Raw genomic sequence first — 15,429 nt, forward strand, 5'->3', positions numbered from 1 at the left:
ATCTAACAAATCCGCCATCTCGGTGGCAGTGGCATGAATGGGACTCACAGGCTGTGGCTCAGATACACACACAGCTGCACACACAAAGATACAGCTACAGCTACAGATACAGATACAGATACAGATGCAGTTGCAGATACATGTCGGTGCTGTCACGTGACAGGGGTCTCTGTCTCGTGCCACGCATTCCGACGCTTTAAAAATCGATGAGATACTCGCCACAGGCACCGCGTATCTGTGGTATCTGCCAGATGCACTGCGACAAAAAGCCAGATGCCTGAAACGTTGCAGATACAATTTGAGTTGAAACAGTGGCAGAATTTCATTTCATGTCATACATGTATATTAGTTATTAATAGGTATTAATAGTTCGTTTGTTTTTTTCTCAATTTATTAGTTTAAATAGTGAAACACTCAGACACCTGATTTCTCTGCGTGTACTGCAAACAAACACGCTCTCTGTCTCGCCGACGTGCATGTGTATGGGTGTATCTATGGGGTTGCCTGCTTGTGTATCTGTGAGAGCGGCGCATTGCGATTGGTTCGCTGTGGCCACGCCCCATTTGTTGGCCGTTACGCTGCGGCGCCCTCTTTGAAGTCGTGCGGTCGTCAGTGTGTGTGTATCTGTGTGTAAATTTAATTTGTTAAATACATTTTGGCCTGCCATCGCGTACAAGTTGTGTGCAATAATTTATCTGAAATGTGCACTCATTTAGCAAAGAGCAACGAGCAACGAGCAACGACAACAGCGAGCAACCCTCGTCCATGTTGTTCCACGTTCGCCGGCCGATATCTTTATATCTCGCATCTCGCGGATACACAGATACATTTACACTCATAAATATGTCGCGTGGATTAATGTGCCAGTTGGCAATTTCTGACAGCCCTCTCAGTTCCAAGCGAGTAACTTCCTCCGTCTCTGGCTCACTACCTCTTATATACTATATGCATATATATATCTACACTTGTATATACAACGTGTTTATATGCGGTGTACTTGATGGACATGTGGCAAGATCAAAGCGCCCGTCGCCTCCTCCAATTAGACAAATCCCAGACGCAGCCACTAATTCGAGTGGAGGCAAAACACAAGCCGAACACAATTTTCGCAGAATGAAATTGCTGGTGGAAGTGTTAGAAAAGCGGTCAAGCATCTCAAGCTGACGGAAGTATCTGAAGATGTCTCTAAAAGTGAAGGTATCTGCAAGATACACGATACACAAAATGCACAAGCTATATTATTAAAGATAAACAACTAAACAACTAAACAACTTATTTAAGAACTCAAATCTTTACAAGTCTATAAGTAATAAGGAACCATATATCGAATTTTGATCAATTAGATTGCCCTTTTCACACACACATTTTGACCACTTAACGGTTGCCCACTGTATCTTTTGTGGCTGTTAGGTCTTTTGTTCGACCTTATTGGCATCAATCAGTGGCAGTTTGAGCAGATCTAGCCGTATCTAAATAGTATTCAGCCCATTCCAATTTGTTGGGAACCTGAACGTGAATCGTCGTAGCTGTCAGCCGAATTTTAATGGAGCTCCCCCCAATGAATGGGGCTGCGATTGGATGGCGATTGGATGCCATTTGAGCGAACGACGATGCCAGGTGCTCCTCACCATTCCTCACCACCATTCCCCACATGGCATTTGGATTTTTGGCGCGCTGGATTTCCACGTAACCAGATAGATGGAGGTGGCACTGGTGGAACTCCTATCTAGATGCGCGCATATCTGCATAAATTTCAACAAACGTAGGAAAACACAAAAAAAAAAGGGCCACAACAAGGAGAACTACACAGTGTTTGTTTTTAGTTCCCAGTTTTTTTTGGTTTTTTTTTGAGACCCAGGATCGTGGGTCTCGGGGTCGCCGACCATTCATGTGGCTGCATGTGGCATGTGGCATGTGTGTGTGTTTTTCCCGTATTTTATATATATCTCTTAGATCTCAAAGAAATTTGAATATAATTTATGTGCAATCGTCGCTTTTTTTTTTTTTTGTTTTTCGGTTGCCTACTGACCACCACCGCCTGTTCTAGAGCTCTGGTCCGGTTCGCTTCAGTTCACGTTCACGTTCGCGTTTCCCCCGAAATGAAGAACGATCCATCCATCTAAACGTTTGTCACTTGCTCCGTTGTCGCCGCCACGTTTGTCTTCTTGCTGCTCCGCCAGCTCTGCTCCTTCGTCGCCGCGTCATCGTCTCTTTTGTCTCAGTGCCTGTGTCCCATCCTATACCATCCTATACCATCTTAAACCATCCTATACCATCTTAAACCATCCTATACCATCCTATACCATCCTATACCATCCTATACCATCTTAAACCATCCTATACCATCTTAAACCATCCTATACCATCTTACACCATCCCCATCCGATCTGATCCGATCCGATCCCAGCCGATTTGATCGAATCCTAACCGACTCTAGTTCGATTCTAGTGCCATCTTGGGTCGCTGCTTGTTCCTCCGGCACATGGACTTAATCGCTCTGTCCAGCTGAGCTGAACCCTCCAGTTCTGGGAAATAGCGAGAAGTAGATTTAGATTAAGAAGATCTTGTATCTAGATCTTGGAAAGTAAGGAAAGCAAAGCTAGTAAATAGATGGAGTAATATGTATATATAGTATATGCATTCCGAAGTACCAGCTTTACTTTGTAGATTATAATACCTTGACTTTATTGATATTTCTAGATTTCTAGCTTCCCTGATTTCGCACATATCTCAGTGACACAAAGATATTCCATCGCTTTTAAGCAGCTGCCAAGTAAACAGCTGGTAAATTGATACTTTGTAATTCCCAATTTGTTGAGCGGCTTTGGTCATTGGTCATCGATGCCTTGCCCATCGCATGACGACGCAAAGCAGCAGCGTGTGATGAATTAAAAGGCAGCCAATCCACTCCTGACTGCAAGTGCTCCTGTCCTCCATCCTCCTGCTCCTCCAGCTCCTTCCGCTCGGAGCCAGCAAACTTCAGCAACCTCCAGCGTGTTGCAATGCTAAGCGGATTTGCGTTTATGGCCATTAACCCGGCGCTGGTGCCGTGTGTGTGGTGCTACTTCTTGATCTGAAGGATCACTGGAGGATCGGGGAAGCAGAGTGGATCGGGGAGCAGAGTGGAGCGGATTGGAGATCACAGATCGCTGATCGGGGGAAACTTCAGTTGTTGACGTACCGGCGCTTTTTGCTCAAGTCCGTCTGACATTTGACTACTTTATTGAATTATGACAGCGAACAAATCAGCGACACGATCCGCCAGTGAAAAGCCAATGAAGAGCCAGTGCATCACATCCTCTCATCATCGATTCTCCATACCATGCCATACCATGCCATCCATGCCCGTAAAGCCCATTTGGTTCAGTTTTTTGTTTTTTGCCTCCACTCATTGCGCATGCGCCACCGCCGCCCAAGATTTAAAACCCACTGCTACACTGGGCGAAAAACATGGGGTACTCTCCAGATTAGAAGTTATAGATGTAAAATGTAGGAAGTTCTGGGGCGCATCTCAAAGAAAGTCCAACTTAATTTATATATCGGAAGTAACTATAAAAAGAGTATTAGATACATATTTCTCTATCCAATCTCTTGTAAAAGTAACTATAATAAGATTATTAAAAATATCGCTTGTAAAAGTAACTATAATAAGATTATTAGATATATCGCTAGTAAAAGTAACTATAATAAAATTATTAGATATATCGCTAGTAAAAGTAACTATAATAAAATTATCAGATATATCGCTTGTATAAGTAATTATAATAAGATGTTTAGATATACATTTCTAAATCCAATCGCTAGTAAAAGTAACTATAATCGTAAAGTAACTATAGTAAGATTACTAGATACATCGCTTGTAAAAGAAATGCGATTATTAGATATACATTTCTATATCCAATGGCTAGTAAAAGTAACTATAAGAAGAATATTAAATTTACATTACTATATTCAATTGCTAGAAAAGTAACTATGTATAATTAGATAACTAGCTATATCTCTTGTTAGGGTAACTATAATAAGATTATTAGATATATCGCTGGTAAAAGTAACTATAGTAAACATTATTAGTTATACATTTCCATATCCAATTGCTAGTTTGATTCGCCTAATCAATTGCTGCAATTTCAACTTGTTCCCTATTTTCCACAGTGTACCATCCATCGGTTCTGCGGACTGGAGCCTCGACATCGCCTACTCGCGGACATGTGTTCCTTCATCATCTGATTGGAATATTAATTGTGACGAATGCAGTTGAGATCTTTTTTTCCCTTTTGGTTTTGGTTCCATCCAACGATCTGGTGGACAAGTGCACGCCAGTTGGGAGGAGAAGAGTGGAGTGGAGGCCCACTGATGTCATTTTACTTAACATTAATTTCCAATAATATCATAATTTATCGTTACAACGCCAGGCATTTGTTGCTGCTTGGACTCCTCTTGGTGATTCTGATTCTGATTCTGATTCCGACTTCGATTTTGATTTTGATTCCGAAACCGAGTGCGATTCTCATTTCAGACACGTAGCGCGGAATCGATCTCAATTTCGTAGTTCAGATATCACGCGCACACAGAGAGGCCGAAAATGTGGCCACGTTCTTGTTCCTTCATGAAAAAGGGCAGGATCCCCATACCGATCCCTATCCCTATCCCAATCCCGGATCCCCTTCTCTTCCACTTGGGCAGATTGGATGGCCAATATAAGCGAGGCGGCGGCCCTTTTCAAGATGCCACGATCACGTTGACATTTTGCCCCACTAGATATATACATATGTATGTACGAGTATGTACACCCCGCCGTCTCCATTTCCATTTCAATTCATGATCCCATCTCCATTCCCATCTCGATCCCCATCCCCATCCCCATCCCCATCCCGATTCCTATGCCGATGCCCACGACTGTTGACATGTCGCCGCCTGTGATTGATTTAGGGCCGTTTTTTCCTTTTCCGCTGAAGCGCAGCCGTTTGAACCCATTGTTTTTGGCCCAAAAACAAAGAAAATGTGAAAATAAAAAAATCAAAAAATTGAAATCAAAATCAAAATCAAAAGAAGGGCGTATGACGATGCCAAGCCGACGACGTGAGCTGCCGTCTTTGAGAACTGGTAAAAGGTAACTGGTAACTGGAAAATGGTAAATGGTAAATGGTAAATGGTGTATGGTAACTTGGTTACCTTGTACTCTTTCTGCTTTCTTTTGGGAAGCCCAATCATGTTAATTGATAGCACGGATTATTTAGATCGATAAGGGCAATGCTTTTAATATGCATTTTTTGATACGAATTTGTCGCTTGAATTGTCCATTTGAATTATGAGAAACGAGTGCTAGACATCCAAGGATGTTCATAGATTTCCCTAGCAACTTTTATGCATTTTGGTTTGGGTTTCCCTTTCAGTTGCTCCGTTGATCGCGTTCACTGTCACCTGTGAGCGCAGTGAAATTTATCAGCCACAATGGGTGCAGCTCCTCCACTTGCAGCTCCTCCACTTGCAGCTCCTTCACTTGCAGCTCCTTCACTTGCAGCTCCTCCACTTGCAGCTCCTCCACTTGCAGCTCCTCCACTTGCAGCTCCTCCACTTGCAGCTCCTCCACTTGCAGCTCCTCCACTTGCAGCTCCTCCACTTGCAGCTCCTCCACTTGCAGCTCCTCCACTTGCAGCTCCTCCACTTGCAGCTCCTCCACTTGCAGCTCCTCCCTTTGCAGCTCCTCCACTTGCAGTTCCTCCACTTGCAGTTCCTCCTCTTGCAGCTCCTCCACTTGCAGCTCCTCCACTTGCAGCTCCTCCACTTGCAGTTCTCGAGCTGGAGAGGCTGCCCTGGGGCAGTCACTGCCTGGCTGCTCCTCGCTCCCTCGGATGTATTAAATTAATATTTGCTTTTTGTCAAAAGGCTATAATCAAGCACGCTGGCGATGACAGGCTAAGAGGCTCTAATTACAGCTTGTTACCCTGATGCAGCGGCCACACAGGTCGTGGCTCACTTCGCATTCGCATTCGCCTTCGCCTTTGCCTTTGCCTTTGCCTTGGAGTGGATCTGGATCTGGAACTGGGACTGGCACTGGGAGTGGAACTCCTACTTCCAGTGGTGCCCTCGTCTTCCGTTTATGCTAAGTGGCAAGCGCCGTGGTTGCCCTCATCCTCATCCTCATCCTTGTACTCATCCCCATGTCCATGTCCATCCGCATGCTACTCCGACCTTCACGCAGTTGAGCTTCGCGTGATCCTCGCTGCAGAAGCACAATTATGCACTGCAAAAAAATCCACTTAATTTGTAGCTGCTATATATAAAAACTTGTTAAACTTGTAGCTCTATAAACTTGTTAAACTTGTAACTCTATAAACTTGTAAAACTTGTAACTCTATAAACTTGTTAAATCTACAATAATCAGGCAACAGTAAATGCATTTCATAGCTAACAAAATTTAGCTGATACAGCGCCTAGATTTGTGCCAGTGTAGCCAAAGCCAGCTCATCCCTCAGCTCAGCTCAGCAGCATATTTGCAGGTTTAATGCACTGCCTCCAATGCCTCCACTGCCCCATCCTGCTGCCCCATCCTGCTGCCCCATCCTGCTGCCTCATCCTGCTGCAGTTTGATTGAAGCCAGCAAATTAAAATCCCCTGCCAGGTGCCCCAAAAGAGTCAAAGAGCCAAAGAGCCAAGGAACCCAAAGCAACCCAAGGAACCTAAAGAAACCCAAAGAACTTAGCAAACCGAATCCAATCCACTTGGCTTGGTGGCATTCCAAATGCAATTCTCACGATTTGGCAGCCATTTGTGTACCTCGGGCCTCATCATCTCCTTGTAAGCTGCTCATTTGGCCATCGCCAACAAGCCGGCACAGATGCTCTCGCCCGATCAAATTAACCATTTAAATAAAACATTTGTTTTGATTTGCCAGCGGTGGAGGGAGATGGAGGAAGAGGAGATGAAGGGGATTGGATTGGAGGGGATTGGAGGGGATTGGGATTGGGACAGGCTGGCTGACAGGCGGTCAGAAGTGCGATCCTCAAGTTCAGCGCCAGATTTAACTGGTATATATTATTCTTTTATTTTATATAAAATGTATGTGTATATATAAGTACATATATAAAAAGAGTGTGTGGATTTTCCGCCAATTTGTCACGCAATGAAGTGCGAAATGCCTTGCACGCAACAGTTGAGATCAGCAGCTCAAAAATATAATATTAATTTTAAAGGGAAACCGAACTTCCATAAAAGAAAAAGAAAAGTTGAAATGTGGCAATAAAAATGAATATTTCCGAATTACTTTGCCCATTTTGCGAGTGGGTGAAGCAGCAAGAAGAACCCCTTCATCTTCAGTGACAAATTGTGTGTTTAAAATGCGATTATGGGATGTTCATAAAATTTGCTTTTGCGGCCATTAAAACGTATATAAATTGCATGGAAATCGGGCAGCTTGTGGGCCAAAGGGGTAAATGGGGTTCATCATCGACCGATTGCCAAATTATCATTTATTAATTATGGTTTAATTTGTGTGGGAAGCGGCGGATCAAACAATGTATATGTATATATATGTATATGTATATAAACAACAAACAAAATACGAAAAACAAAAAGCAAGAAAAAACAAGACAACAAATAATAAATTTTGGGAAAAAAAAGCGACATTAAAATGCAAATCAATGCCAATAAAACACAACTCATTAAAAGCGCAACTAGGCGGTTAACAACCCGAAATGAAAGATAAAAGCCATTTCATTCGAATTTGGCCCAATCGAGTTGAACCAAAATCGACGCCGTCATAAATGGCCATAACCGAATTGCCCACCTGAATAAATTCTATCCATTCAATTCGATTCGATACGATCCGAATGTGAATGTGAATATGAATGTGTTGACATCGAAAATCGAAATGGAAATTGAAATTGAAATTGCTCCCATAAAATATAATATCTTGCGGCTTGTCACGCAACTAGAAAATCACTTGAATGGTTATAACAAACTATTAAATCACATACTTACCACCCAGTTAAAAATGAGCATAAAAGGGTATGCAGAGGTGCGACTATTACGTTTTCTTTGGCATGTCTGTCGTGTCGCCTGCGCAATTGTCATTTGCAGGCTAATTTACAACTATAAAATACAAAAGCCGCACATGCATAAATCAACTTGGTCGCAATAAAGTATAAATTAAGGCTAAAAATAATGAAGAGAGCCGCAAAAGTGGACAGTCGTACTGAAGAAGTAACATCACGAAACAACAATGGGTTAAAAATTAAATGATTTAATTTATGAATGACATAAAGTTTAATTTGAATGTTATGTCTGTCGCTCGATACTGAAACCGAAGTTGAAACCAAAACGAAAACAGACACGTGACCAAAATGTTTCATCGATTCGATGGGAAAACGCAAATATATGTATCTTTTCTTCATTCTGACTCAGTGGTGGGCGTTGAGCGGTGGGCGTGGCACACGCAGTTTGTAGTTTATTGGGATTGTTAGCTGTCCGCGGAATCGCTGTTAATTCGCAATTAAAATGCGCAACCTGTCGGCGGCCAACGAAAATGTCAGCCTCTGACATTTTCCACACAGTCCCTCGTCCATCGTCGAAATCATCGAAATCGTGGCCTATCAATAAAGTCGGCAAAACATCAAAGGACCAGCCGTTGATCGACGGACGAGACCCTCGAGAAGTTGGCAGCTTTGCACAGATATTCCGCATACCCAAAATGGCCATATAAAGACTACTATATTCCATGGCCAATAGCTGGGCATTAAGTGTCACTGCAATTGTTCTTAAAACAAAATGGAAAATAATTAACCCCCAAAAATAGTAAAAATACTGCTTGAATTCATTGAAAAACTTACGTTTTATTGACTAAACTCACAAGAAGAAGGCAAAAACATAGAATAAATAATTTAGCACCGACGGGGAAATATTCCACCGCTCGGCTGTCTCAGTTTCATTGGACTTACAGCTAATTTAGCTAATTTTGCTCTGCACTCTTTTGCTATTAGCAAATTGGGCCGAATAAAAAAAAAATGTGATATATATACAATATATATATGTATATATCGTACATACAAATGTAACTAGTTGGTAACTTGTGTGCGTTTTGCGACAATGACGATCTAAATGGATAACACTAAGTATGCTCTAATTATAGGAAACTCTGTAAGCGGCGTATACTTTTCGAAAGCACCTAAACTTAAGTTACGATCTAGCGAAATATCAAATAGTATTTGGGTTACAATTTCACTGCTTTCTCTCTCTCTCTCTCTTTCTCTACTTTCTACTTTCTTTCTTCTCTTCTCCTTCCTTGCTTTGATCCCGCCCATCGCCTTTGATCCTTGCGATCCTTTGTCTTTAGTTGTACAAATAAAAAAAAAAAAAAAAACACATCAGTTAATAACAAAAGGCGCATAAAAAAAAGCACAGAAGGCCCCAGCTCCAATGGTTTCAATGGGATAGTAGTAGTAGCAGCTCCTACAGCTCCTACAGCTCCTCCAGGCAACGGACATTGGTCAACATGATCCGGGTGAGCCGCCAAACCTGCTTGGCCGCATTCTCCAGGGCACCCGGCGACTTGCCCTTGAAGAGATCCATATTGGGCAGGAAGTAGTGCGGACAGCGGCGGCACTGCAGGCAGGATATCAGCTGCAGGAATATCCCATTGATGCGGTCCGCGATGCAGTTCTCCTCCCACTCCATCTCGCGCGGATGCTTCTCGCACTCGTAGAGCAGCAGGGTCTTCAGATGGTACGACGTCACCGGATTGCCGGGCAGGTCCAGGTGCCGATCTCGCAGGGTCTTCAGGATGCTCAGGCAGCGACGTCGACTCGCTCCTGGAATTTGGATGATTCGGAAATGGAAAGGAGTTGATCAGTACTCAGCAAAGGTAACGCCTCTAACTTTCAAGTTTTGCATGGGAATTATGGTAAATATGGTAAATATAATATATGCTAAATATAAATATATATATATATGGTAAATATAAATAAAATAAATGGTAAATATAAACAAAATATATGCTAAATATAAATATAATATATAGTAAACATATCATTGCAAGCAAGTATGAGAGAGTGCTTAAGAGCACTTAAACCTAATCAATTCTCATTACGATTCCTATCAGTTCTATAAATACCAAAAGTTAGTGCCTAGAACTTGCTAGTAAGGACCACAATGATTTCTTTTTCGTGCTCCACATTGTTTGCCCCTTGGCCCAATGCATCATTATGTCCATTCGATGCCATCGATACTATTCGAGCACTATTGATTTGAAACGATTTTGACAGAACTCCTATAGTTGAATCGTTCTTAGTCAGTGAAACAGCCACTGATCGATGGGCTTGGTCAGTGGAACGCTTTCTATCTCAAGTGCATCAGCATTGGGAGCACTTGAGAAAGCTTGGCGATTCTCAAAACCTGCCTCATGCCTTTTGTGCTGATATCAAGTAAAAGTGTGGAAAGGTAGACTCTATATGCAAAGTGGCAGTAAGCAACTCTAGGAGATAATGCAGATTAGGTCCTGCTGGTGAAATGATATTACATTCTATAGATAGTTTTTAAACTGCTGAAATGATATTACATTCTATAGATAGGTCTTACTGCTGAAATGATATTACATTCTGTAGATAGGTCCTTCTAGTGAAATAATATTATATTCTGTTGATAGTTCCCTCTAGTGAAATGATATTATTTGACTTTCAATCTTCTGTGTTTCTTCTGTGAAATGATATTACATTCTGTAGATAGTTCATTAAGGTGAAATGATATTATATGACATTCTATAGATAGTTCCATGCTAGTGAAATGATATTACATTCTGTAGATAGTTCCTTTTGTTGAAATGATATTAAATTCTATAGTTAGAACCTTCTCGTAAAATGATATTACATTCTATAGAAAGTTCCCTCTAGTAAAATGATATTACATTCTATATATAGTTATACCCGTTACTCGTAGAGTAAAAGGGTATACTAGATTCGTTGAAAAGTATGTAACAGGCAGAAGGAAGGGTTTCCGACCATATAAAGTATATATATTCTTGATCAGGACCAATAGCCGAGTCGATATGAGCATGTCCGTCTGTCCGTCTGTCCGTCTGTCCGTCTGTCCGTCTGTCCGTCTGTCTGTCCGTCCGTATGAACGCTGTGATCTCAGGAACTACAAAAGCTACAAAGTTGAGATTAAGTATACAGACTCCAGAGACATAGACGCAGCGCAAGTTTGTCGATTCATGTTGCCACGCCCACTCTAACGCCCACAAACCGCCCAAAACTGCCACGCCCACACTTTTGAAAAATGTTTTTATATTTTTTCATTTTTGTATTGGTCTAGTAAATTTCTATCGATTTGCCAAAAAACTTTTTGCCACGCCCACTCTAACGCCCACAAACCGCCCAAAGCTGCTACGCCCACACTTTTGAAAAATGTTTTGAAATTTTTTCATTTTTGTATTGGTCTTGTAAATTTCTATCGATTTGCAAAAAAACTTTTTGCCACGCCCACTCTAACGCCCACAAACCGCCAAAAACTGTGTTTAAGACTCTCCTTCTCCCTTCCACTAACTGAGTAACGGGTATCAGATAGTCGGGGAACTCGACTATAGCGTTCTCTCTTGTTTTTAAACTGCTGAAATGATATTACATTCTATAGATAGGTATTACTGAGTACTTTCGAGTTATACCCGTGCAAATATCAAAACACTCTCCATATTCTCCGCCCTTCAGTTTGATTGATCAACCATATACGTATATGGGGTACTTATGTTCTGGTTTCCATTTCTCCTTCGAGAGGCGGACGTACAGGTATAAACGCGGTCTGATTCCTAATTTATTGTGGCCCCAGTGCGTTGGAGCACATAAATCATGGCTACGTTGGCACGATGTCAGCTGGGCTAATCTCGGCTCCGTTCCGATAATCACGTCTACGGCTTTTTATTTTTTTTTACCCCGCTCCGGAGCTTCTTGCTCCGGATTGCGCTTCACATTTGGACTAATCAATGGTGAACGATATTGCCACAATATTGGCACTCGACTTGTGCGATTTGCGATTCCAAGTGCCAATCGAAATCGATGCCATGTCAAGTGGACGTTAATTTTGGAGCTGCTGGTGAGCGTGCTAATTATAATTATAGTTAGCGATCTACACTTATGCACCGCACCTTAATCCAGAAGAAAGTTAGTCTGGGAGTCATTAAATGAAATGAAAAAGTCGAATCAATATCGATCAGAGATCGTTGTCAGGGGCTTTAGAATGGTTTTCGATTTGGGTTTCAGTTTCAGTTTTGGTTTTAAATTTGGTTTTGGTTGTGATTTTGATTTTGAATTTGGTTTCTGTTTCTGTTTCTGGCTTGATTTTCTGTTTCTCTGTTTTGCCTCGACTTCCAGCTTTTGGCTCCCAATTCCCAAAACCCAAACACAAACCCCAAAATCCAATCTTTCTACCTCTTTCGTTATGTTTCCTTTGCTTGCCCCCATGTGTGTGTGTGTGTGTGTCTGTGTGTGTGTGTGTGTGTGTCATCTCATGCCCGGCTCGCTGTTGTTTTATTTATTTGTTGACTTTATCTAATCGCCGAGATTTAAAATATTTATAAAATCGTTTAGAAACTTATTTATGGCCCAGCCATTGGCATTGTTCATACAGAAACCTGTTTCTCTACTTCTGTAGCTCCACTTTGGCTCTGTAGCTCTGTGGCTCCATAGTCCGAGCAACTAACCGTCTAACTGCCTTGGGACTACGACTACCGCGAGACTGCGCTTATCTCTCGGTGATCAGCAGATTTGTGTGCGTTGTCGCGCTGCGACCAAAAAACCAAAAAAAAAATCAAAAAAAAATCAAAAAAAAAAAACTGAAAAAAACTGAGAAACCGAGAAGCTAAAAAACCAAAGAGCTGAAGACTCCAACTCCACGGGTACGAAGTATTGAGACTCCCCCCCCCCAAAAACCAAACGATCGAACATCAGATTTATGATCGTAGCCAACTGGGCGACGCTGGCTCGTATCTCATATCATATCTGCGTCCGATAATCGCATGTCTCGTTGGGCAGTCGTCGTCGAGTGGACTCAATGGGAGTGTACGGAGGATACGGATACCCACTAATCGACGGCCATCTTATCGCCCTGCCTAATTGAATTGAATCTGCAGTGCAATTTGCCGCCCAACTATGCAGATTCCATGTGACATTGCTGCAAAATGATTGTGTGTGTGATATTCACAGTGCTCTACATCTATTTTAGATAGTAAGTTCAAAAGATAGGGTGTTTTCTTAAGATATCTTGTCTCTTACAACCAGTCAAATATGATACATCGTTTAGAGAAGCCTTTAATCTCCTTAATCCAATTCCCACATCCTTAGTGAATCCGCTGATTTGAATTCAGTTAGGTTTACTGCAAGTAAGTGTGAAATCCATTTACTGTTCTACCCGATCACCTAAAACCAAAATGCAAGTTGGCTCCACTTCATTCTTCTCCCAGCCAGCTGAAAGATCTTCAAAATGATACGATGTTCCCCCGTCGCACGGTTAATTTACAACCAATTACGGGCGTATCAAGACCAAGTCGCTGATTTGATGGGAATAAATCAATTCAGCTTAAGTGTGTCACTGATTACTGATTGGGGGACACTGGAGGCACTGCCTCCAAAACATGCTCGCAATACGGTAGCCACTCAGTCGGCACTGAGAGAAATCAGAGTGTACTCATTTCATATCCGATTAAGGCAGTAAGATAATATTATACATGTATCTATCTAATGATATCCCACTTTTGTAGTAATAAATTGAAAGGCGTGAAATGTGCTACTAATACTATATGATAAATTTGAAGGATAGCGTGATGCTTAAAGCCAAGTCAATGCAACTAAGTAACTGCAAGAGTTATAAGCTTCATTGGAATACTTGGATAGTTAAGAGCTCTACCCCCTCTCTACCCAGAGATTGGCTACAGCCAATCAGAGATTTCCCGACGGCAACTCACCTTGGAGCAGCCGGTTCTCGGCGTCGGTGAAGCTGAGCACCCAGGCATCGCCCTCCATGGCGGAGTTCTTGCCCTGCAGTGCGATGCACTCCTTGGAGAGCATGTCGAATCCCTCGGTCTTCACCTCGGCGACAATGTTTGGATGCGGCCAGGGGATGCCCGGCAGCGGCCAGTGGGAGGCGGATCTTGGCCAGAGGCCGGCGCACTTGAAGGCGGGCGTGATCTGGACAATGATGCGCTCCCGGATGCGCAGCTTCACCTCCGTGGTGTCGGCAATCATCTTGACGATGTCGCGATAGGCGCACTTGTCGCACGCCTGCGCCACCAGCGTTTGGAACCTGGAGCGAATCTTGCGGGCGGACAGATAACCACTGGCCGTGATGAACTCCACCCACAGTGACATGGAGCGTTTCCTGCCGTCACTCAGCTTGAGAACGGCACAGCCGGGCAGTGTGCCATCGTCGACAAAGTTGAGCACACCCATTTGATTCAGATAGATGATGATCTCGAATTCGGTGGGCGATATAACCTCCAATCCCTCGAAGCGCCCATTGTAGTCGTTCAGCGAGGAGATGAAGCGCGGCTCCTGCACCTCCACCTCCTTGAGCACATCCTGAACGATGCGACAGACCTCCTGGATTTGCTTGTGGATCTGAGCCTTGCGCACCTGGACGCGGTCCGCACAGTACTTGTTCATCTGGTATACCATCTTGGACTGTGCCGCAATCATGTCCGACGGCACCAGCATTCTCCACACGGCGGGGCACTACTTTTTTTTCGTGTGGCGCCCAAAGTCTTTTAGTCTCTGCTGCTCCTGCTGCTGGAATCACTGCTGCCAACTGCACTCATTACCTACGAGGCACACATGTAGTCAGTCACACACGCACACACACACACACACACGCACACACAAAAAACAATAAGTAATTGTAACGGCACAGCGACGGTACTGCAACTTGATTGGATTAGTTTCTATTCTTTCTTTTGATTCTGCGATTCTTGCGAGCTTTGCAATCTTTTATAGCGTTGACATAGAAGAAGCTTCGATTCTGCGACGGGAATTCTATCTTCTAACTTGTATATTGTATCTTGTATGATTGTATCTTGTATCTTGTATGATTGTATCTTGTATAATTGTATTTTATATCTTGTATCTTGTTTGATTGTATCTTGTAGCTGATTCCTAACTATAGCTTTTAGCTCTCCAATTCTCCGCTCTCTTTCTCCCGCGTCTTCTCGCGCCGTCAACTGAACATTGACTGATTTTGAATGGCGGGCGCACCGCAAGAAAACTGCCTCAGCCTCGGTCGCTGTCGACGTCGCTGCCGCCGCTGGCTGCGCTGCCCGGCTGGGCTCCCCTTTTCGCGTGCGAGCGAGACAGCCCCAGCCACGCGAGCGCGCTCTCACTCTCTCTCTCGCTCTTTCTCTCCTTCGCGCCTGCTCCCCAACATGGCTGTGCCGCTCACTCGCTCTCTCTCTCGCTC

At 43.1% G+C, this 15,429-nt stretch overlaps 1 protein-coding gene across 1 annotated transcript; it reads right to left on the minus strand.

Annotated features, from left to right (window-relative positions):
• Positions 1 to 8,811: 8,811 nt before the first annotated feature.
• On the minus strand, positions 8,812 to 15,208 carry LOC6525504 (protein mab-21). The gene is made up of 2 exons (XM_002101303.4): positions 13,946 to 15,208; positions 8,812 to 9,806 (listed from the first exon to the last, which is right to left on the minus strand). The coding sequence occupies exons 1-2, from the start codon at positions 14,691 to 14,693 to the stop codon at positions 9,457 to 9,459; spliced, it is 1,098 nt and encodes a 365-aa protein (XP_002101339.1). The 5' UTR covers positions 14,694 to 15,208; the 3' UTR covers positions 8,812 to 9,456.
• Positions 15,209 to 15,429: the final 221 nt, after the last annotated feature.

This window comes from Drosophila yakuba, chromosome X, assembly GCF_016746365.2.
Source record: "Drosophila yakuba strain Tai18E2 chromosome X, Prin_Dyak_Tai18E2_2.1, whole genome shotgun sequence".
Lineage (NCBI taxonomy): Eukaryota > Metazoa > Arthropoda > Insecta > Diptera > Drosophilidae > Drosophila > Drosophila yakuba.